This window comes from Saccopteryx leptura, chromosome 3 (assembly GCF_036850995.1).
Source record: "Saccopteryx leptura isolate mSacLep1 chromosome 3, mSacLep1_pri_phased_curated, whole genome shotgun sequence".
Lineage (NCBI taxonomy): Eukaryota > Metazoa > Chordata > Mammalia > Chiroptera > Emballonuridae > Saccopteryx > Saccopteryx leptura.
Genome location: NC_089505.1, coordinates 4,949,942 through 4,971,411, shown reverse-complemented (window position 1 = coordinate 4,971,411; position 21,470 = coordinate 4,949,942). Strand labels below are relative to the sequence as shown.

The window sequence follows — 21,470 nt, the reverse complement described above, 5'->3', positions numbered from 1 at the left end:
TGCCGTGGCCCCAGCCCTTGGGCGGCCCTGACAGGGCTTCCCAGCACGTCCTCAGACGGAAGATGGCTTCTATCAAGTGGTTAGGCCTCGTTTTCCAAAGAACCCTCAGCAAAGTGACCCGTGAGCCACAGGGCTGAGCTGTCACGGCCCGCAGAGAGTGATGGGCTGTCTGCAAGGTGCTGCCGGCAGACATGGGGGGTTCGTGCCTAAGGAGGCCGCGCGGGGTCCTCAGCGTCAGCGCTGGAGGCCTCGGTCCCCTGACGGCGGACAGTTAGGAGGACGGAGAGTCGAGGTGACCTCTCAGCGGCGTCACAGACGCAGAGCGCTCACTCAGGAGGTGGTAGCGCGGTGAGTCACCAGGGCACGTCTCTCCTGCTCCCTTCCCTCACGGTGACCCTGGAGTCGGCGGTCAAGCTTTGCCCGAGAACAGTGAGCTCATGCCGGCCTGCCCTTCCACTGAGCTGCGGCCACGGTGGGGCCCTCTGTCCCCCGATGTCTCACCCGCGTTTGCACACGGAGCTCAGTGGTCCTGTCCTGGTGGCTGGTGGCTGCCCGCTCTGCAGGGCCCCCTGGGCTGCCCGGAGTCCCGCGCCCTCCGTTCCGGGACGTGGGCGCCGGGAACCCTGAGGACAGGCCAGCCTCAGCCGCACCGTCTCTTCGTGAATATAGTTTTAAGTGGTGAAGCTTCGGTTTCTTTTCCAAGTGTCTAGAGAAAGCTTCCTACAGTATTTAAAAAAATAAATAAATCAGCAAGAGCAGGACAATCATTTGTCATCAAACATTCATGCAGCGTGAGGGCACTTGTCCTGTGACTCAGCTTTGATTGCCGGGCTGTGTGTTTCCAAACCAGACGGGTGTGGGTTTCGCATCCTGACTGATGTCCTAATCTTCACCGTGTGGCTCTCGGGCCGGGGCCTGGTGACGGTCCCGCGTCCCACACGCCTGGACGGCGCGTCCCAGTGCCGGGCCTGCTGTCCATCTGCTGTGTCATTGGCTTGTCACCTCGCCCGCTCATTAACTGTTCCCGTTACGTAGGTGCGGACGCCGCAGCTGGGAGGGCTATGGGTCTTGCCCAAGGTCGTGGGGCACGTCAGGGACCGAAGTCCTGGTCCCAGAGCCCTGAGAACAGAGCCACCGCGCTGCCCTCTTGTCCTCAGTGGACGCGTCTGCGAACCCCCGACTGCCGGCAGGAGCAGCTGGGTGCTGAGCGCCGTCCGCTTGCTGCACCCTCGTGCACCCGGCAGCAGCCCTGGAGAGGCAGCGGTCTTCCTGGACAAAGGGCTTGAGAGGTTCTAGAACATTCTGGCCCATGCCCGAGCCTGTGTTCTGGGTCGGGCTGTCCCTGCATGTCCCTCCGGGATCTACTCTGTCGGCAGGTGACCGGGGCGGTATATTGCTCTCTCTCGGGCTGTCGTGACCTCGCAGCCCACCGACCGCGATGCCAACGGCCTGCTCCTGCAGCCGACACCGAGAGTTCTTGAACAGGAGCCACGTCGTCTGTCTCCTCCTGTCCCCGAGCACAGGGCCGCGTGCGGGTGGGGGGGAGTGTCACGTAGACTCTCACCCAACCGCTCTGTTCCGTGCTGATCGATACACGTTTGCTAAGCACAGCCTTGTAGGGGCTCCCAGCGACACTGTGGTCACCAGGGGTGTACCTGTGCTCACAGCCCTGCAGGGGGCGCCCTGAGCGGGGCTGGGATGAAGACCCTTTCTGGTTGACTTGAGTCTCAGACGCCAGGTGCACCTTCTTCAGGAGGTGGGGACAGCCGAGCAGTGGTCCCGAGGCAGAGCTGCACGCAACTGCCTGGGGTCAAGACACAGAGCGGCTGGCCCCTGCCTCCCGGAGGTCGGCCACGCCCTGACTTCTGTGCAGATGGCTTCCCCTGTTGTCTGCGGTCGTCCCCTGCAGGGCTCCTGAGCCACACGGGCTTCGCCTGAGTCTGAGGTTTGTGGAAGCAGCGCCGTCTGCGTGCTGACTTGTGCGTCCTCCCGTCTCAGTCCGCGTCGCGCTTGGAGAGTCGCTGTGTCGCTGTTGAGTTCAGCGGCTGTGACCCGTCCTCCCTGGTGGAGGGGCCCTGCCCCGAGCTCTCTCTGTCCCTCCTCCGCCAGCGCTCCGTCCCTCCTCCGCCAGCGCCCCGTCCCTCCTCCCACAGCGCCCCGTCCCTCCTCCCACAGCGCCCTGTCCCTCCTCCACCAGCGCCCCGTCCCTCCTCCCCCGGCGCCCCGTCCCTCCTCCCACAGCGCCCCGTCCCTCCTCCCACAGCGCTCTGTCCCTCCTCCACCAGCGCTCTGTCCCTCCTCCCACAGCGCTCCGTCCCTCCTCCCCCGGCGCTCCGTCCCTCCTCCCACAGCGCCCCGTCCCTCCTCCCACAGCGCCCCGTCCCTCCTCCCACAGCGCCCCATCCCTCCTCCCACAGCGCTCCGTCCCTCCTCCACCAGCGCCCTGTCCCTCCTCCCACAGCGCTCCGTCCCTCCTCCCCCGGCGCTCCGTCCCTCCTCCGCCAGCGCTCTGTCCCTCCTCCCACAGCGTTCCGTCCCTCCTCCCACAGCGCCCCATCCCTCCTCCCACAGCGCTCCGTCCCTCCTCCACCAGCGCCCTGTCCCTCCTCCCCCAGCGCTCCGTCCCTCCTCCCCCGGCGCTCCGTCCCTCCTCCGCCGGCGCTCCGTTCCTCCTCTGCCGGCGCTTCGTCCCTCCTCCCACAGCGCTCTGTCCCTCCTCCCCCGGCACTTCGTCCCTCCTCCCCCAGCGCTCCGTCCCTCCTCCGCCGGCGCTCGTCCCTCCTCCCCCGGCGCTCGTCCCTCCTCCCCCGGCGCTCCGTCCCTCCTCTGCCGGCGCTTCGTCCTTCCTCCCACGGCACTCCGTTCCTCCTCCCCCGGCGCTCCATCCCTCCTCCGCCAGCGCTCTGTCCCTCCTCCGCCAGCGCTCCGTCCCTCCTCCCCCGGCGCTCCGTCCCTCCTCCCACGGTGCTCTGTCCCTCCTCCCCCGGCGCTCCGTCCCTCCTCCCACAGCGCTCTGTCCCTCCTCCGCCAGGCAGACACCAGGCTTCCAGGGAGGCTGCTTCTCAGGTGTGTCCGCACAGCAGGCCTGGGGTGCGGTCCCAAGCGGGACTCACTGTTTCCCAGCTGCTCGCAGCTGTCCAGCGTCCCGCCGGCCGTCGCGAGGGTTCTGGCTGGCCCGCACGGTGGCCCACCTTCCGGAGCACGCAGGACTTTATTGACGCGAGAAGTTTTGAATTATAACAAGACAGGAACAGGGATCTTAAGTCTTGAAGGGCTTGAATTCTTTCAGTTGCTATCTTATGCAAAGTTAATCACGGGTAGGCTCCCTCTTGACCGACCTCCAGTCACCCACCCACTAGTCTAACCCTGGTCTCAGTCCCACCCGCTGGGCGTCCAGCCCACAGCCCTGACGGCGTAGTCATGGCCACGGCCGCCACTCGGGGGGAGCCCTCCAGCCGGTTCGTGTGGGGGGAGCCCTCCAGCTGGTTCGTGTGACACAGCCTCCACCCTGGAAGTTACAAGGCTCCCAAGAGTCTCCTGTATTGGTTTCCTGTCTGTTGGCACCACTGTGTGGAGGTGGCATCACGGGGCACTGGCTCTCTAGGAGCCAATGTTGTCACCGGAATCGGAGAGCTTCTCACAATAAGCGCACGCCCCCCCCCCAAGTGGGCAGCGTGCTCTGTCGTGGTGGGTGCACCTCACAGGGCACTTGCGATCAGGGTCACCTGAGATCCCGTAGGGGGGATCGTGAGTTGCTGTGAACTTGGAGTTAGAGAAGAAAGTGGTTTCCATGGCAGGTGGATGGAGTACTTTGGAGATATCCTATCTGCATGCTCACAGCAATCAGGGGACCCGGGACCGTGCCGACACCCCAGGCCTTTCAGCCCTCGGTGTGGCGCATTTTCACCAGTGAAACAAAAGTTGGTTTTGCATCTCATTTCCATAATCGAACAACTTTCTTTGACTTGTCGTTTGCTTTTCTGATGCTCTTATTTAATAAAAAAATAACCAAATGTTTCTTTTTTTTTACCTTTTCATATTCATTTTGAAGTATCCCCTAATTTTTGTGAGCAGTATATACGGACCCAAGTGAGAACTGCCGTTGAGAAGGGTTGGGCTGCACGACTGTACACATTTGGGGAGGAGGGTCCCTGTCTGGAAAGGGTCTGCCCTCAGGGTGCTTGGCACAGTTCACTTAAATCGTCCCCGCTGTTCCCTCTGAGAGCTGCCCCTGAATGTGGGGTGCTGGAAACCACGGGTGACCACCAGCCTCGGTCCTCCCTGTCTTCTGCCCGGAGGCCCGTCCCACGCAGGTGTTCACCCCTCGTCCCTGGCCCGTGCGCGGTGGACTTCACCTCAGCCCCGAGTGCACGCCCGGCCGGTCACATCGAGCCCCACACCCTGTGACAGGCAGCATCTCCTTCCAGCCTGACGTCCTCCCAGAGTGCTGGTGGTCTGTGAACTGAACGAGCCCAGTGACATCGAGGCTAAGACATCCCCGTAGCTTCCTGAGGTTGAGATGCGCACTTTTTAACAACTTATCATCCTGCAAATGGGGTGCATCTTTGGTGGGGGGGCAGCATAGCTGAGGAGACGAAGTGTAGGTTCCATGAGGGGGCGATGTCTCACTTTACAGCCAAATGTCTGTCAGCTCTTGCTGATGGGGGGAAATTCCTTCACAGGGTTTCTGGGTGCAGGGAATTCCCTTCCAGTCCTGAGCCGATGGCCACGGTGGGGACGTGGCCCCCTCTCAGTCTCTGGTCAGGGTGGATCTCTGTCAGCTTCTCACAGTCGTGTGGCGAGAAGATAGAAAGCAGGAGGTGAGAGGGGTCCCCCTGCGCCCTGACACCCCCACACCTCTCAGCTGACTCTCTCAGGGGCGGTTGCCCCCCCCCCACCTCTGCCACGTCACTCTGGGGAACACGGGACGGAAACGCCACGCGGCAGAAGGGGGCCATCCCGTAGAACCTTATTTCACAAATGCCCGGGATCTTTCCTCTTATTTGAGAAAATAAAATTCTTTCATTGTGATGTGTTGGGAATTCTCTGTGAGGTCATCCAGTCACTGACCCTCACGTCACTGAGGATGAAGTTCGCGGCCCGAGCTCGGAGGCCAGCTGGTGCAGGACGCAGCCAGTGACTCCGTCCTCCCGGGGTCTCTCTGCTGCCCACACCCCTCCCACCGCCTGTGTCAACGCCAAGGTCCACTGCGCTCACAGAGCCAGCCGAGCGAGACCCGCGCACCCTTGCACACCGAGGGTCCCCGGCGACACGGAGCGCTCTCACGAGTCTGCCCTGCCTGTGTCTCTGTCATCTCGCCCCTGGAGATGTACCTGGTTTTCAGACCGGAACATGCCGTTCTGGGCACACTGTTCTCTGTTATTAGACAAAGACCTTTCTCTCTCCGAGAGCTCGGAGGCAAACACTTGTTCCGTGTGGGGGTGTTAAGCATCATGTGCCCCCAAAGTACAGACAAGGGTCCTTAATTGAAAACTCAGCCAACATGGTTGAAGAGTCATTCAACTCAGATAACAATACAGCCTGCTTTTGGGTCTCTTCCCTGGTTTTGTGATAAATAACATGTCTCTGTGGGAGGGGTTAACAAGATTCATGATTCCCCCCCCCCCAAGGCATCATAACCCACAACAGGAAGCATTTGAAAATGTGCGTTTTAAGTAAAAACGTGGGGATTCATGGACACGTTTATTTTTCTGTTGTGAAGCAGGCGAACGCTCTCTGAGATTTCTCCCCCTTCCCAGCACTTCTGGGGGTGCCCTCATTCAGTTCTGCTCTTGTGATCGCTGGGGGCGCCCCTAACTGGACTTGGACAGGGCCTTTTAGATCGAAGGTCAGCTACCACTCCCTGTCCCGTTCCGTGCTGTTAGCTAATGCTAAACGACTTTAAGGTTTAGCATCCGTCGTGAATAAGAAATCGTGGGGAACATGTGCTTTTCCAGGAAGGGAAGGGGACTTACCCGGAGCTCAACAGCTTCCCAAACGCCGAGGACAGTGGACAGTCTGCCTTCCGGCGTCTGATTCACGAGCCCAAAGGGCCTGGTGTGATGGGCGCTCACACCCAGAACAAGCCTGACGCGTCTGCGGAGATGAGACCTCCCCAGGGAGGGCCTAGAGCGGCAGGTGGAGCCACGAGCGAGGCAGGGGCAGCTCAGGGGTTCAGGGCTACTCTGGAATGGCGGGGCCTCTGCCGCCTGGTGACCGGGCAGCCCTGCCCGCGTGTGGAGCTGGGCATAGGGGGCACCGCGGGGCTGGGGCCACCGGGAGGGAGGCGCGGTGCTCCACTGTGTGCTCTGGGGAGCCAGTGGCAGGCCAGGTGTAATTATGCCGCTTGTCCATTGAATTAAAAAACGTTCCATTCCACTACACCAGTGGTGGTCAGCCTGGTCCCTATCGCCCCCTAGTAGTGGTCAACCTGGTCCCTACCGCCCCCTGGTGCTGGTCAACCTGGTCCCTACCGCCCACTAGTGGGCGCTCCAGCTTTCATGGTGGGCAGTAGCAGAGCAACCAAAGTATAAATAAAAAGATAGATTTAACTATAATAAAGATTTATTCTGCCAAACTTAGCAAAAATCTGACATAAAGTACTTGGTAATTATTGTTATATGCTTTAACTTGCTGTAACTCTGCTTTATAAATTTTATAAAGTAAAGGTACTCCCCTACTTTATAAATCACCATGACTGTGGAACCGGTGGGTGGTTAGAAAATGTTACTACTCACAGAGATACAGAAGTGGGTGGTAGGTATAAAAAAGTTAACTATCCCTGCTCTACACGGATCAAGACCGGGCTGCATCCTGTGAAAGCGACTCCCCTGTGCCTCTTGCTAAGGTCCCCAAAGGAAACACAGCCGGCCACAAGGGAAACACTTAAAAGAAAGAAGACCTTTTCACTTTGAGAGAGACTAAGCATTTTCCACCATCGTTCTAGTAAAAACCAGCTGCTGTAAATTTCCCGGGGAAGGCTCATTGAAGAGACGGAATAAAAATTTTGAAGTGGAGACGAAAATTGGAATGAAAATGCACGTGGAAGTAATTCCCAGTGAGAGTTTCTTTTTTAAAAAAGATGGCGGATAGAGGTGAGACGGTGGCATACTTCCCCCCCCCCCCATGGCTTTTGACACATGTAATTTGAAGGCGCTTCTGAGATGGTGACCAGCTACAGCCCCTCCCACATCTACTTTTCATATAGAGAAGACGTGTTAAGAACAATAGTCTCACACAGTCTTTAACATTGTAACAGTCTTTAACAGTCTTAAAATCGGTTAGCGTCAGTGTTTGTGAGAACCCAATAGCAAGAATGAGCGAAGGTTTGGGAACATGAGGGCGCATGAGAACATGCTTTGAAAGGCGACGTGTCCTGCCCCTGCCGTCTGACTGAGAACATTGTCCGCACGGGGGGTGAAGGGACTGACCGGTCACAGCGGCGTGGACGTCTGAAATGACACAGCAGAGCTGGCACGTGGCCCCTGGGTGCCGGGTCCCTTTCCTGTGGGGTCTTACACTGAACAGTAGCCAGCAGCGTGTAGTGTACCCCCCTCGCCAGCCGTATACAGCTGCATAAATGTCGTTGTCACCGTGAACGAGCCGGCCACATGTAGTATTTCAGAGCCCTGTCTAAGGGTTGTTGTCATCTACATGGGTCCCAAGCAAGATTAGTAAGTGGTGGCAGATTAGATCCCTGTCACCGGCATCTCAGAGCGACGGTATAAAGTGCTTCCAGGAAATTTTTCCTCCGCCTCCTAAGATAGCAGCTCTCATAGCTTTCCTCTGGTTTCCTGTGTCTTTCGGTGGAGGATTGTCTGCTCTTGATAAAATGTTACACGAAGCAAGAAAGTAAGTAGCCCAGTGGGTGTTACAAAGCCTTTGCCAGCTTCAGAAACACGGAAGACATGACTCAACTGCCAAGTCTCCCGTTTTCCTGTGGGGAAAACCTGCTTGTTCAGGTACGCTTACATAACGCGGCACTCGGAGATAATTGCATAATCAGATTTAAAAAAAAAAAAGATCTTTGAATTCCTGCCCACATGATGCAACACTTTTCTGTGCTTGCCGAGTTGTGCAGAGGATTGCAGATGGTCAGCGAGAGGTGGAAATATGTGCTGCTTTTCACCAAAAAAGAAAAATCAAGATGCAGCTTTGGGATCAAGTCGAAAAACTAGCAAGGTGAAACTCGGAGATACGGGTTTTAGGCTCAGTTGGGATCCTTGAGCAGCGCACCTCCATGTTCTGGTGGACGGTGTCCGCAGCTCTAGCACAAGGGGTTAGACGAGAGTGTGCAACGTGGTCACGGCGAGGACACGTCCTAGCAGGCAGGGACCTTTGCACGGGGACGTCCATGGGTTATAATGAGAGGTGCTGAGACAAACAAGCAAATGGCCTGTCCATCTATAGACCCAAACCAACCTGAGCCGGCCACCTAAGTCTCGCCAAGCTGTCCGGGCGCAGATGTGCCCCACAGTTTTGTCCATGGTCCTGGGGGACACCTTCCTGCAAACTACTCTGATAGTTGACCTCCTTTAGAATTTCTGTGGGGACCTGGCAGGGGAGGGGGGGATTGGGTGAGTTTGAAGCCAACAAACTGAGCTTTCCTGAACCTATAGAATGTCACCGAGGTGCACGTGGGTGACTCGGTTTACCTTGACACAGGACATTTAGGAAGAGGACGCCACCGGACCTAGTGTCTAAGACGAGCTGCAGTGAATGCAGGGTACAGGCTTGAAAAGAAATGGTTTCCTGACCCTCCAGTGATGGCCGTCGGAAGAGGATGATGATGGTGGATCCCTCGTCCCTTGTCCCCACGCCTCCGAGCAGCCAGAGTCCCCTCGTCTCCGTGTCCCAGCTCCCGACGCAGCTGGGACACTGAACCGTCTCCAAGTCTAGTAGGAGTGAGAATGCAGTGATGGGAGATTCCTGTGGAAACCCCAGAATAGGAACCGGGGGAGGCTGTCCTCGTCTCTGCGGCAGAAGGGACCTCGCTGAGCAGCTGGGGGGAGCAGACCGGGCTTAGTTCCAAACAGGACACGTGAGCGCGACGGTGAGGCCATCTTCCTGGTGGCAGAAGGGTCACCGTCTTTTAAGGACTGAGAGCCGCCCATCAGCCCGTCTAACACTTCAGCTTTGAGCCCAATGACTTTTTAAGGGCAACAAGGTTTTGGTTTTTTTTTTCTTTAACAATTATATAATTTAGAGACCGCATCTTTCTACCCTCCATCCACGGCGGCCTGCTACCTGTCGACGTAAGACGAACACCCACTCCTGAAGTCTGGGCTGGTGAGCCCTGTATGAGGACCGACAGCCCCGTGGTCCCGCGAGTTCACGCCAGGCGGGGGCTGTGCTCCCTCTGAGACATCGCCGTGGTCCCCACCCTCCGTCCTCACGGGCTCCCGTGCCCGGTGAGGTGCAAGAAGCGCCCCAAGGTCGCGTTTTCCCTCAGCCCACCCAGCACAGGGTCCACAACCCCGCCCCAGTTCCCGGGTCCCTCCCTGTCCGGGACGTGGAGGCTGCACAGGTGAGGAAGGTGAAACCCCGTCACAGGCAGCGTGTGACTGAACGGGGAGGAGGAGACGAGCAAATGACTAGAATGTGTTCATCAACGTAACAGCCACAAAGGGCCAAGGGTTTCGTAAGAAGCAAGTTTTCTGTAACTGGGAAAAGGGAAACATACACATAAAAGACGGAGTGGACCCCTCCCCGCAGGCAGATCGGGCCGGGGTGCAGGGGGGAGGTGGGTAGAACAAGCCAGGAATGTGGACATCAGCTGCCCGGTCCAGCTGGGCTGGAGAGATGAGCTTGAGGCCAGATGGGGACAAGTGCTGGGGTTTTGCACGCGGCTGGAGTCTGAGTCAGCCCCGGTGGCAGAGCAGGCGAGGGCTGCCCGCTGGGGAAGCACTAATCCCTGAGCGACGTGTGGACTGGCGTGGATAAGGTCAGAGGAAGGCGTCCAGCTGGGCAGCTCAGACCCGGGGCTGGAGCTCGTGCGGGGAAAGGACAATCTGAGAGGCGACCCCGGCCCACACCCCGGGACCTGATGACGGGAGGGTGGGGGCCTAAGGGTGGGGAGGAGGGGCGGGCAGAGATGCCGCCTGCGCCGGGCGCCCACATCCGAGTCCATCGGCTCAGTGGCCAAGAGGCGGACAGGGACAGTACAAAGGTGAGGGGCTCCGACAGGAAGCAGGTGTTGCAGCAAATATCGTACACACAGATCGGAACGCCATCCAGGTGGAGGCCTCCGGCAGGCACGTTCACACAGATGCGAGCTGTCGAGCACCGTGGGGGCGGCTGGGAAGGCAGACGGAGAGTGAGGGGACAGACAGGGACGGCCGGACGGGGAGCCCTGCCCGAGAATCCCCTGTGTGGGAAGACAGGAGCTCCTCACCTGTTCAATCAAGAGACAGTGGAGAACTGTCTCTCCCGGTCCAGCCACCCGCTCGTCACGTGACCCGCGGCTCAGCTCTCAGGTGGCTCTGGGTCCGGTCACAGAGACAAAGACAGACAAGCCGCTTCGGTGATTGTAAAATACACGACAGACGTGCCTACTTAACGCCGCGGGCGCTCAGGGAGAGGGCGCGAGGAGGCGTGTATCAGTGTGCGGACATGCGTGTGTGCACGTGTGTGCATACACACGTGTGTGTGCACATTCCCCAGAGGAGACGGCTCTGACACGAGGCTTTGAAGGATGAGAGGACGTTGGTTAAACGAAGGTGCTATTTTTAAAAGAATAACGTCAACAGCAGGTCTGGGTCATTCGGAGTCAGTCGGAACAAGTGTCGTGAGGGCTCCTGTGGGTGAGGAGCCCAGGAAGAGGTTGAAGGGACAGGTGGGGACCTCGCGGGGTCCTGAGGACCTTGAGCTTCACCCTGGAAATACGGGACATCACTGAAGTCCTGGAGAAAGAGGGGCCGGACCAGACTGGAGCTTTTCAAACATCGGAACAAAGGGCAGCGTGGAGGGACATCAGCATGTTTCCACTTGGAGCCTCCCCCAGACGGCAGAGCCAGCCACCCCTGTGCTCAGAAACCTTCCCTGCACCCCCGCGGGGGCAGCCATGCCTCCCCGAAGAGCCTCTCCAAGATGGCAGAGCCGCGGCCTGTCTGCAGGGCTGCTTCTCACAGCAGTGCTCACCCCGTGGGGTTCACCCTGTCAGTCCCACCCTGACTCCAGGACACTCTTCTCCTGCCGGGACATCACATCGAAGTGTGGGCAGGGCTGTGCCGCTTTGGAAGCCGCAGACTCTGTCCGGGGGCCCCTCACCAGCTCTGAGTGTGGCTGCGATCCTTGGCACTCCTTGGTGTGCAGACACGTCACCCGACCTCTGCTCCATTTCAGGGCATTCTCTGCGTCTGTCCTCTTGCAAGGGCACCAGACAGGCTGGATCGGGCCCGCCCTAGCCCGGCAATGACGTCATCCCAGCTTGATGACATCTGCAGAGACGACTTCCGCATCAGGTCCTGTTCCCGAGCTTGGGGGTTGGGACGTGGACACATCCAGTGCAGGGCCCAGACCACAGCACCCGCCGTGTTCATGCTACAGGGAGACGGAGACGTCTCAGACCTTGATTTCTTTTTGTTTGTCTGGGTTTTTTTATACGGTTAAGCTGTTACTTCAAACACTCCCAAGCTAAAACGCTTTGGCAATACGCTTTTGTGTTTGTAACGGACATCTAAGCCCTCCCTGAAAAGATTGGCAGATGCAGTTACGGCCCTTGTTTCCCGGCAAACGGTGACAGCACTGGAGTCTCAGACTTCCTGAGCTGTCCCCAGACTCGCCCGCCGGGTGTCCCGGGAAGGAAGGACAGCCACAGGAATAACTAAAGGCAGTGATGTCACAGACTGGGGGGCAGGCACGGTACAGGGGACACACGCTGGCTCAGAAATGTGGGCTGTACACATTGTTGGACTTCAGGGTGTACCATGGGGGACCTCACGTCTGGTCCCTACTGGAGGACTCTTATTTTGTCCATAGTATAGGTCATCCGTCCCTAGCCAGCTGAAAAGTGTTACTTAGGGCCCCTGACGTGCCCCTCAGTTAGCCCAGGTGATGGACCAGTTCGTGGCCAAGAGATGGAGCTCACCTTCCCGCCTCGGTCCTCCGTCTACTCTCTGCCCTCGGCACGGAGCCCACGGTGAGGGGAAGCTGCCCGACCCACCCGTCTGTCCACTCAGCGCATCTTTGACTGGCGTGTCCCGGGCAGCGTAACAGGCACCATGGGTAGTGGCTGGCAAAAGGAGACCCTCCTTGCCCTCACAGAGTCCCCGGTCCAGTGGGGACAGAAGCATTAGTCAGAGATCTCAGTCGTGCGTCGGCGTGTCCCTGTGACCTTCAGAGCATCTACACCCGGGGGCTGGCTGGTTCTGGGGGACAGAGAGAGCGTCCCTGAGGACTGGTGTTGGAGCAGGGCTACGGCACGGCCCAGGGGTGGGCGACTGGATGAACAGTGGCCCCGAGACAGTGAGGCGCGTGGCGTGTTGAAGCAGGTCCGTGGGCCAGCGCCGGGGCAGCCGGAGAAAGAGTGTGGTGAGACGGGCGTGGAGAGCCGGCTCAGGGCGCCTGTTCACGGCAGTCAGCTTTCTTCCCCTTAGCCCAGGGGTCCGAACCTTTCTGGCTGAGAGAGCCATGAACGCCACAGATTTTAAAATGTAATTCCGTGAGAGCCATACAACGACCCGCGTACCTTACGCATTATCCAATAAAAATGTGGTGTTGTCCCAGAGGACAGCTGTGATTGGCTCCAGCCACCTGCCACCAGGAACATGAGCGGTAGGAAATGAATGGATTGTAATACATGAGAATGTTTTATATTTTTAACGTTATTATTTTTTTTTAAAGATTTGTCTGCAAGCCAGATGCAGCCATCAAAAGAGCCACATCTGGCTCACGAGCCATAGGTTCCCCGACCCCTGCCTTAGATCATCAAATCAACAGCCAACACGACAACAGCCACATCCAGTGTGAAGGAATCAAAATTATACCCAGTTATTTTTGTCAGAGGGGCAAAAAATGTATTAATTTTTTTTTTTGGTGTGCTGCAGAATTTTAGTAAGAAGTCTCTGTGCCACGAGGTGGAAAATTTCGAAAACCGCTGCGTTTGATGATTGTAACTCTGATCACCCTCCCTTCCGTAATCGCTATTTTTAAAGTCGATGTTAAGCTTGATGGAAGTCCGAAAAACATGCGCTACTTTTATTTCTCGTTAGGCGTTCTGTGAGTGCTTGGCTTTCCCGTCTGGTTTCTTGGGGAGCAAGTGTCCTCGGGCCGTCGACTTAGACACATCTCCCTTTCCCCCACATTCTTGAAAGATCTCTTGCAAGCTAGAGAATTTGCGGTGGGAATTATTTTCCAGCACACGGCATATGTTATTCCGTTCTCTCTCTCTTGGCCTCCAGGGAGATGTGAGGGTGACAGTCTAGCATTCATTTGTAGAAAATCTGTCTTTTCTCCTGATGGCTTTGGAGAGGTGTTTTTTTTTTTTCCACCCTGTTTTTGGCATACTGCAGATTCAATATAATGTCTGTAGGTGCAGATTTATTTTTAATTCTTCATATCTGGGGGCTTTTATAGATAAGAGGACTGGTGGCGTGTTGTGTGAACTCTGAACGCTTCTCCAGTGTCGCCCCCGTCTGCGACCGCGGGCCCTGTCCCGCCTTCCTCTCTGCTCTCATCCTGAGACAGGGCGGCTGGACCTTTCCCTCCGCAGCTCCCACGCCTCCTCCCCTGCCTCTCCCCCTTCCTGTCTGTGTGACTCTGGTGCGCCCTCTGCCCTCTGTCCCTTTGCAGTAGAACTAACGTTCCCTTGATTAACACCTTCTCGGACGTCGTCCAAACTGCTGTTTAATCTAGCCACCGAGTTCTTTCACTTAAAATACTGTAGTCTGCTTTTAAAAGTCTTCCTTACGTTTACAAGTCTGCTGGCTGGTTTTACGGTCTCTCATTTGTTTGGGGTGCTGTCAGTCCCCCTTGTTGTGTGTGTGTGTTTATTTTAACCTAGTCAACAAACATTTTATAGCGTTTGAACAAAGGTGGCCACCTCCGCCGTCTCGACAGGTCTGATTCTGCGATTCGTTGGGTCTGCCGACGCCCACTCACAGTAGTAGCCGATTTCCTTGTGGATTTAGCAATGGATGATTGATTGATTGTGAGTCAACGTCCCTCGACTTTCTCTGGACGTGAGCTTTGAGCCGAAGTGAAGGCCGGTCTCAGAGGTTGTACCGTCGCCTCTGCCGGCCACGTGGAAAAGTGAGTTTGGCGAGGTGTTTTCCAGGCCGGCCCGGGCGTGCCGTTCCGGCCTCACACGGCTGGCAGCCGTGAGCCGCGGACATCTGGGGAGAACGAGTCCTCCCCGCCCCTTCCCCAGGCCCACACAGACGGAGCTCTCCTGCTGATGCGGGGTTTCCCGGTCACCCTCACAGTTTGCTCTGGGAGCCCCCGACTTCGGCAGGGTGGCTCTGGCCTCTGCACCCCCCTGCGGGGTTCTGTCCTTCTCCAGCCCCCCCCCCCACCCCTTCTCCGGACATTGTTAAACCTCAGCTCCAGGGTACAGGGACTGACACAGACTCCCGGACAAACGCTGCTGGCAACATTGGGGAATAGCCTCCTAGATTCATTTTTTTTTTTTTGCCTCCATTTTTTTTCCTCCACTTCCTACTGGATCAGCCATGCTTTCAAAGGATGAGGATGTCCCCCTCGCTGCATCCAGCGTTTGTGCGGGTCTCAGGAAACCGCCCTCTACACGAGTCATCCATCGATTGCCGGGAAGGTGCCCCTGCCCGGCCTCCCCCCCCCCTGACATCGCCCGAACCCCAATGGGCTGATGTCCCGTTGCATTTCTTTTGTGTATCCAGCTAGGTCCCATCTCGAATGTAAGCACTGCGTGCCTGAAATGCTTGTAGAGGTCTACGAAATATTTTTTAAAAGATGACTATTTCTTGGTGGAAGAAAAAAAAAAAAAACCTGGCACGGATTCCACATTCTCCTTTGTACCCATGCCAGGTCTTGAGAGACTTGCCTGTGAGGAGGATTTCATGTTTCCTTTTTAAGTAACGTAACAGAAGTCCTTCCTGTGGCAGTTTTACCTGTTTCCTCTTTCCTGCCAACTCCCCCCCCCCCCACTGTTTAAAGTGCCCCTGTCACTTCTGTGTCAGCTCGGGCTGACCCCCCGGTAGCCCCTCAGTTCCCTGTGCACCGCTGTGCCCTTACCTGCTCTGTGTCCTCGGGAGCCGCGCTGTTGACCACCCTCGTCACAAAGCTTCCCGGTGACCTGTGTGGAATGAGAAACGGCTCCATCTCCCGGGGCCGCCCTGACAACCCACCACCAACTGGGGGCTTACAAACGCCGCCAAGACCACTCTCTGCTCTTCGCTTGAGTTTCTGTCTCCAGCTGAACACAGGAGAGTGAGGATGAATTAACCACACAGCCTGTGCTCACGGAATTTGGGGGTCGCCGTTCTTACCCACCAGCCCTGTTAGTACCAATGCAGGGTAATGACTCCACATCTGCAAGGGGTGGGGCTCAGTTCAGTCCACCTTACTCCGGGGGGGTGGGGGGGGCAGAGCCCTGCTAGACAGACCCCCACACGGGGGGGGAGCCCTGCTAGACAGACCCCACATGGGGGGGAGCCCTGCTAGACAGACCCCCACACGGGGGGGGAGCCCTGCTAGACAGACCCCACACGGGGGGGGAGCCCTGCTAGACAGACCCCCACACGGGGGGGGAGCCCTGCTAGACAGACCCCCACACGGGGGGGGAGCCCTGCTAGACAGACCCCACACGGGGGGGGAGCCCTGCTAGACAGACCCCACATGGGGGGAGCCCTGCTAGACAGACCCCACATGGGGGGGAGCCCTGCTAGACAGACCCCACATGGGGGGGCAGAGCCCTGCTAGACAGACCCCACATGGGGGGGGGAGCCCTGCTAGACAGACCCCCACATGGGGGGAGCCCTGCTAGACAGACCCCCACACGGGTGGCTGGGCTTCTGTCCTGCCTGAGCGGCTGTGAAGGCGGAACCACCTCGCCGTTGGAAACCTAGACAGCCCTCCTGACTCCTCCGTCCGCTTACCCCCCACATCCAGCCGTCACCGGCGTGTTGAACAAACCTGGCCTGTGATGGGATCAAAACACACCCTTCAGTATTTGTCAGGGGAGCCGGCGATGGGCGTTCCCTGTCAGTTTCCAGCTTCTGCGACCCACTGACCCACTCGTGGAACCCGGTGTGCTTTGACTTTTAAACACCTGATGAGCAAACTCGTCTCGCTGAAGACATTGGTACGTTTCCGTGTGAAGGGCTGAACCAACCCAGACACACACTCTCCTTGCCTGGCCTTGGTTCCCATCACCCGGGAGGCCGGCAGAGAGCCGGGCGGTGAGGAGAGACAAGGCCTGGACAGGTTTACCGGAACCGTTCCGACCCACGGGCCCGGCCTGATCCTCTCTCTTACGGTCGACTTCTGAGGTGATTGTGGCTGGAGACCACGCTCGCCCGCCCCACCTGCAGCCCACTGGCAAGACAGAGGCCCCTCCGTGTAGGGGTTCCAGTAAGACCTCGGTTTTTGTTGACCTCGGTTACTGTTGGTTTTGGTATTCGTCGATCTTTTCTGTGAAAAATTTGTCTCGGATTTCGTCGGCGCGCCCACGTGACCTCGCTGCTAATTTTGCGAAAACAAAGGCGACCCACGGGTTCTCCTGCTCAGCGTGGCGTTGTTTCCCTTGTGTGAGCATCACCCCCGCGTCTAGCCAAATGATTCCATTGCTTCCCAGTGTTCTTGTGCTTTTTTTATTGATTGTGAGCGCTAATCCTACAGTTACACGTAAGTGATCACCGCAGACAGTAATTGGACTTACATTGATTCATGTGAAAATAATTGCCTTGGTTTCGGATTTCGCAGATTGTTTTTGGATGGATTATTGACAAAAACTGAGATATCACTGTATTTAGAATTCTTCCCTCAGCTCTGGGCCTGGTGCTGTGTGTTTGCTTCTGCTCCGGGCAACGTCTCAGAGACTTCCATATCGGCCCCTCTCCCGCATGGCCATGTGTGTGCTGTAAGAAACTGTCACATGTCCTCTACGACACAGGCCCTGTGAATATAGGTCACTCTACACGCCCCCCCCCCGGGCCACCCTGAGCGGTGTTCATTTGTGCGCCGTGCTCTGAACACCAGACCTAAGCTGCCACGTCCTCAGCAGAGAGCAGATTTCATGGTGGGGCTTGTGAGAAAGGAGGTGCATCCCCCCCGCCCGTCCCCGATTTCCTGTTCTCAGAGAGAGCGGGAATCCCAGGCCTGAGGACAGGCTGTCAGCGTCGCCTTCCACTGGTATAGTTGTTCGTCCTTGAAAATTTGAAATGTTATACCTCCTCTATCTTGGGGACTTGGTAGGGATTTTAATTTCCTTTCATCAGTCACAAAATCCCGTGTGTTCCAAGTTCTCAGTCACCCTGCTCCTTCCGCAGCCTGAGACCACACCTTCTCCCTCTGCCCCGGAAGTGTCTCCCTCACCCCAGGAGTCACCCCCGGCACCACCTCTGCCTGGACTTCTCCAGTCGGGATTGACGTGTCATTTCTCTCTGCTCACCCAGCGTGTCTCACGCGTGTCTTCAAGTTTCATAAAAGCAGCGTCATCTCTGTCCATCCCCTCCCCTTCTCATCCACACGACAATCGGCTGCTGGAGGTCAGGAGCGGTGTCAGGATCACTTCTGCATCCTGCATGGGAGTGCCGTCCAGGCGCTAGGACGGGACCCACCACCCACCGTGGGCCTGAACTGGATGCACAGGAGCCAACCCCAACCCGGTCCCCTCTCAGATGCGGGCACAGCCATGGAATCCAGTCCCACCTGTACGGTGCTTAAGTCCAAAAGAAGCCCTCATGATAACCAGCCATGACCAGGGGTCTGCTGACTTCTGCTGTCTCTCCAAGCCCCCAGCCCCTCCTCCAGGCACCAGCCTTTACGAGACTCACCTGTCCCTCTCTAGTATTGGGACCCGGGTGAAAGCAGGCCCTGACACTCTACCCCAGACTTGGGGAGCTGACGTGTTTCCTGCTACAAGCACCTGCCGTGTGGTCGGTGGCGGATGCTAGGGACCCTGAGTCTCCTCTGTCTCACTGGGGCAAAGACGAAGGCAAGCAGATTTGTCCTGGCAACGAGATAAATTTCACAGTTGAAATTTGAAAGCTTCCCTCCCTCCCCCCTTTTTTTGAGTTGTCCAAGTTCAGCAGGACAGTTTTGTTGCACTCAACTCTGGGGGAGTCATGAATGTCCCATGAGACGTTTCCTTTGCGGCCCCGACGCACCCCCGAGGCGTTTGCCCTGAGCCAGCAGCTGGCATATTGTACTCCTGTTTCTCCCCGGTGGTTCGTGGCACCAGCTCCCCACAGAGAAGCTGGCTGGGTAGCCCTTCCCTCATCCCGAGCTGGTGACCAGCCAGTGTCTGTCAGCTGCTCTCTTCGCCAGAGCAGCAACACCTGTCTTTGCGTTTGCTTGGAGTCTGGACGCCTGATTGGTGTGGGTGGGGGTGGTAGACACAGGCTGGTAAGAAGCTGGTTCCCAGAGTAGGAATAATCGCCCTCCAGCAGAACCCTAGAGGGAGGGAAGCAGGACCGATTTTTACTTTGACCCACGTATTTTCACCTTGAGATTCCCAATGGGAACACAGAACAGGCCGGTGAAGCCCAGGTTCCCAGAGCAAGGCATGGCAGTGCCGGCAGCATTCGACACACTAAATTCTCTGCACTTGCTACTGGAGCCGGCAGCATCTACTGTATCAAACCAGAGGGCTGTCTGACCTCACCTGTGACCCGACTGCTGTATGAACTTGTCATCTGCCCTCTTGACTCAAGCACAGGTAGCCTATCACAGGTGCTAATGCAGCTTTTTTGATTCTGCCAAGGGGATGGCACGCGCGCAGGTGGATTTTCGGCCTGCTGCGCCAACTAACCACCTCTGCCATTTTCAGGGGCTGGCGGTAGGTAGTACGCTCAAGAGCTGGCTGGACCCCCGTCTTAAACGTAAACTCAACACGCGCACGTTGCACAAGAGGAAAACACGGTGGTCTGCACAGATCCCTGCTCACACATCTGGCACTGCCTACAGCCCTCTTGCGAGCCTTTGTAGGAAAAATAAAAAAAGTATGTTTCCCTTTAAGGCAAATGCCTTGCAGCCCTGCAGCCAGCAGCTGTCCTCTGAGAGCCCTGCCTCAGGACACGCTCCGTGCAGGCTCCCGTTAGGTCATGCATTTGAATTATTTTCTATATATGGAGTCGGAAGGTCATGGAGAACGGATGTGCCTTTGTTCTCCGACCACTGCCAAGGGCGGCGTTCCCAGCCGGCCGCCCAGTCCCCGACCACGTGGGGATCCTTCCATCACCGCGCAGTGGCGGGCGGGCCCCCTGGGCTGGGCGCCGGGTCTGCGGGGCCGCGGCCGGGAGAGAGGATGAGAGCCACGGGGCCGGGCCCGCAGAAGTGCAGAGCGCACGTGAGCCCCCGGATTCGGTTCCATGTTCCAGAAGTGTTTGCTAATCAATAATTCAAGTTTCGTTCGCCACAGCACAGCGTTATGCCAATGTGTGCAAATGGGGTGTTTTAAGGAAAGAAAACATAATGACAACACTTAAACTAGAAAAGAAAACAAAACCCAGCAGGTCCCCGGCGCTGAACAGAACGAGCGGCCGGTGGAGCAAAACCCGCGCGGCGCGGCGCGGCGGTCCTCCGCGGGGCTCATTAGGCATGCGCCATGACGGGCATTGATTGGCGGCGGGGCCGGGGGGCGGGGCGGAGGCGGGGCGGGACTGCGCGGAGTGAGTACTACTGAGGGGGGGAGAGAGGAGGAGGGGGAGGAGGCACGCCTGGGCGGTGGAGCGGCGGGCGCTGATTGGTGGTAGTGGAAGAGAGCAGGGAGGTGGGCGTGGCTGGGCGTGGCGGCGGACGCTGATTGGCGGTAGTAGCAGGGGGCGGGACATGGAGGGAGGGGCTTCTTGGGGTTGGTCTTTGCGGGGCAGGAGAAAGAGGAGGGAGCGCCTGGGGCGGCGGGCGCTGATTGGCGGTAGTAGCAGGGGGCGGGGCGTGAAGGGAGGGGCTTCTTGGGGTTGGTCTTTGCGGGGCAGGAGAAAGAGGAGGGAGCGCCCGGGGCGGCGGGCGTTGATTGGCGGCCGTGGAGGCGGGCGGGGCGGGGCTGCCTGGTCCTCGCCCGGCGGCGGCGGCGGCGGCGGCGGCGGTAGCAGCTGGAGGAGGTGGTGGAGGAGGAGGAGGAGGAGGATCACCTGGGGCCCCGGCCGCTGTGGCCGGCTCGGCCTGCCCTTTGTGCCCGCAGCCTGCGCCCCTCGCGGACGGCCGCCCTGCCGGGCACTCCGGCCCCGCGCGCCCGCCCGCCCGCCCGCGGACCTGACCTCCGCGCCTGGGATGCGCCGGATGATGCGCGTCCTCCGGCCCTGCGGCTCCTCCCGGCTGGGCGCGGGGCGATGGAGCTGAGCATGAGGAAGTTCACCGTGCGCCGGTTCTTCTCGGTCTACCTGCGCAAGAAGTCGCGCTCCAAGAGCTCCAGCCTGAGCCGGCTGCAGGTAACCGCCTCGCCCCGCTCGCTGCGCGCAGGTCCCCGCGTCCGCGCCCCGCCGCGCCCCGGAGGAGGCTGCGGCTCCCGGGCCGTCCCGAGCCCTGCCCGGGGTCACACGCGCGGTACCCACGGACGCATGTCAGGGGCTTTAAGTTACCCGAGAGCTGGCTGGTCCAGTTCTCCTGAAAACGGAACGTTATTGTTGGCGCTTCGTCATAACGGGACCGGTCGTCGGTCGTCCGCGAGGACTAAATAAACTCTGCTCCGTCCTGAATTTCTAACTAATTTTTGTTCCGCGGTCTGGGCAGGATCGCCTGGGTCTGGGCTCTGGGTGCGGACGGCTGGCCGGTTCCGCAGGGTGGGACCTGAGAAGTCCCAAGTTCAGGACGTCCCCAGCCGTACCCACGCGCGTGTGGATGGGTTTGGTCCACAGCAGCCCAGAGCCGCACAGGTACGCCCGTACGATGGTTCCTGTGTCTGAATCACTGTAGAATTAACAAACAAACAAACAAAAAGGATGGATAAATATAGCCACACGATCCACTCTGGCCGGTCTGAAAGGCACTGCTGATGCAATAACCCTGCAGCGATGGCTTTGATAGAGATTGGTCCGGGAACCCAGAGGACCCTGGACATCGTGTCCTTTCCTCCTGTCCCTCCTCTTACCATCTTCGGGTTGCCAAAGTCATCTTACCGACGGTTCTCCAATGTGTCTTTTTCATTTCAACAGTCAAATCTTACTCCCTCCATCCCAGTGGCCCAATTGCATTGTTGAATCTATAGATCACAAAATGGTGAAATATGTTCAAGTGAAAAAGAGACATTGTGATGGGGGGGCTGCGGGGGAGGAGGAGGGAGGGCGCAATAACACAACGGGGAGAATTCCTTTGACATTGCCCTTGCTTTTGCC

General features: G+C 58.0%; 1 protein-coding gene across 5 annotated transcripts in view; it reads left to right on the top strand.

Moving 5' to 3' along the window:
- Positions 1–21,470, top strand: part of RPS6KA2 (ribosomal protein S6 kinase A2) — a 242,493-nt gene that overhangs the window by 97,626 nt on the left and 123,397 nt on the right. Inside the window, exon 1 of one of the 5 annotated variants that reach the window (XM_066372862.1) lies at positions 20,279–20,567. The exons of the other annotated variants lie outside the window; for them this stretch is intronic. Within the exon in view, the coding sequence (XP_066228959.1) occupies positions 20,469–20,567 (99 nt within the window). The 5' untranslated portion in view covers positions 20,279–20,468. Of the gene's footprint in view, positions 1–20,278; positions 20,568–21,470 lie in introns of those variants that run through there. 5 annotated transcript variants of the gene reach the window in all.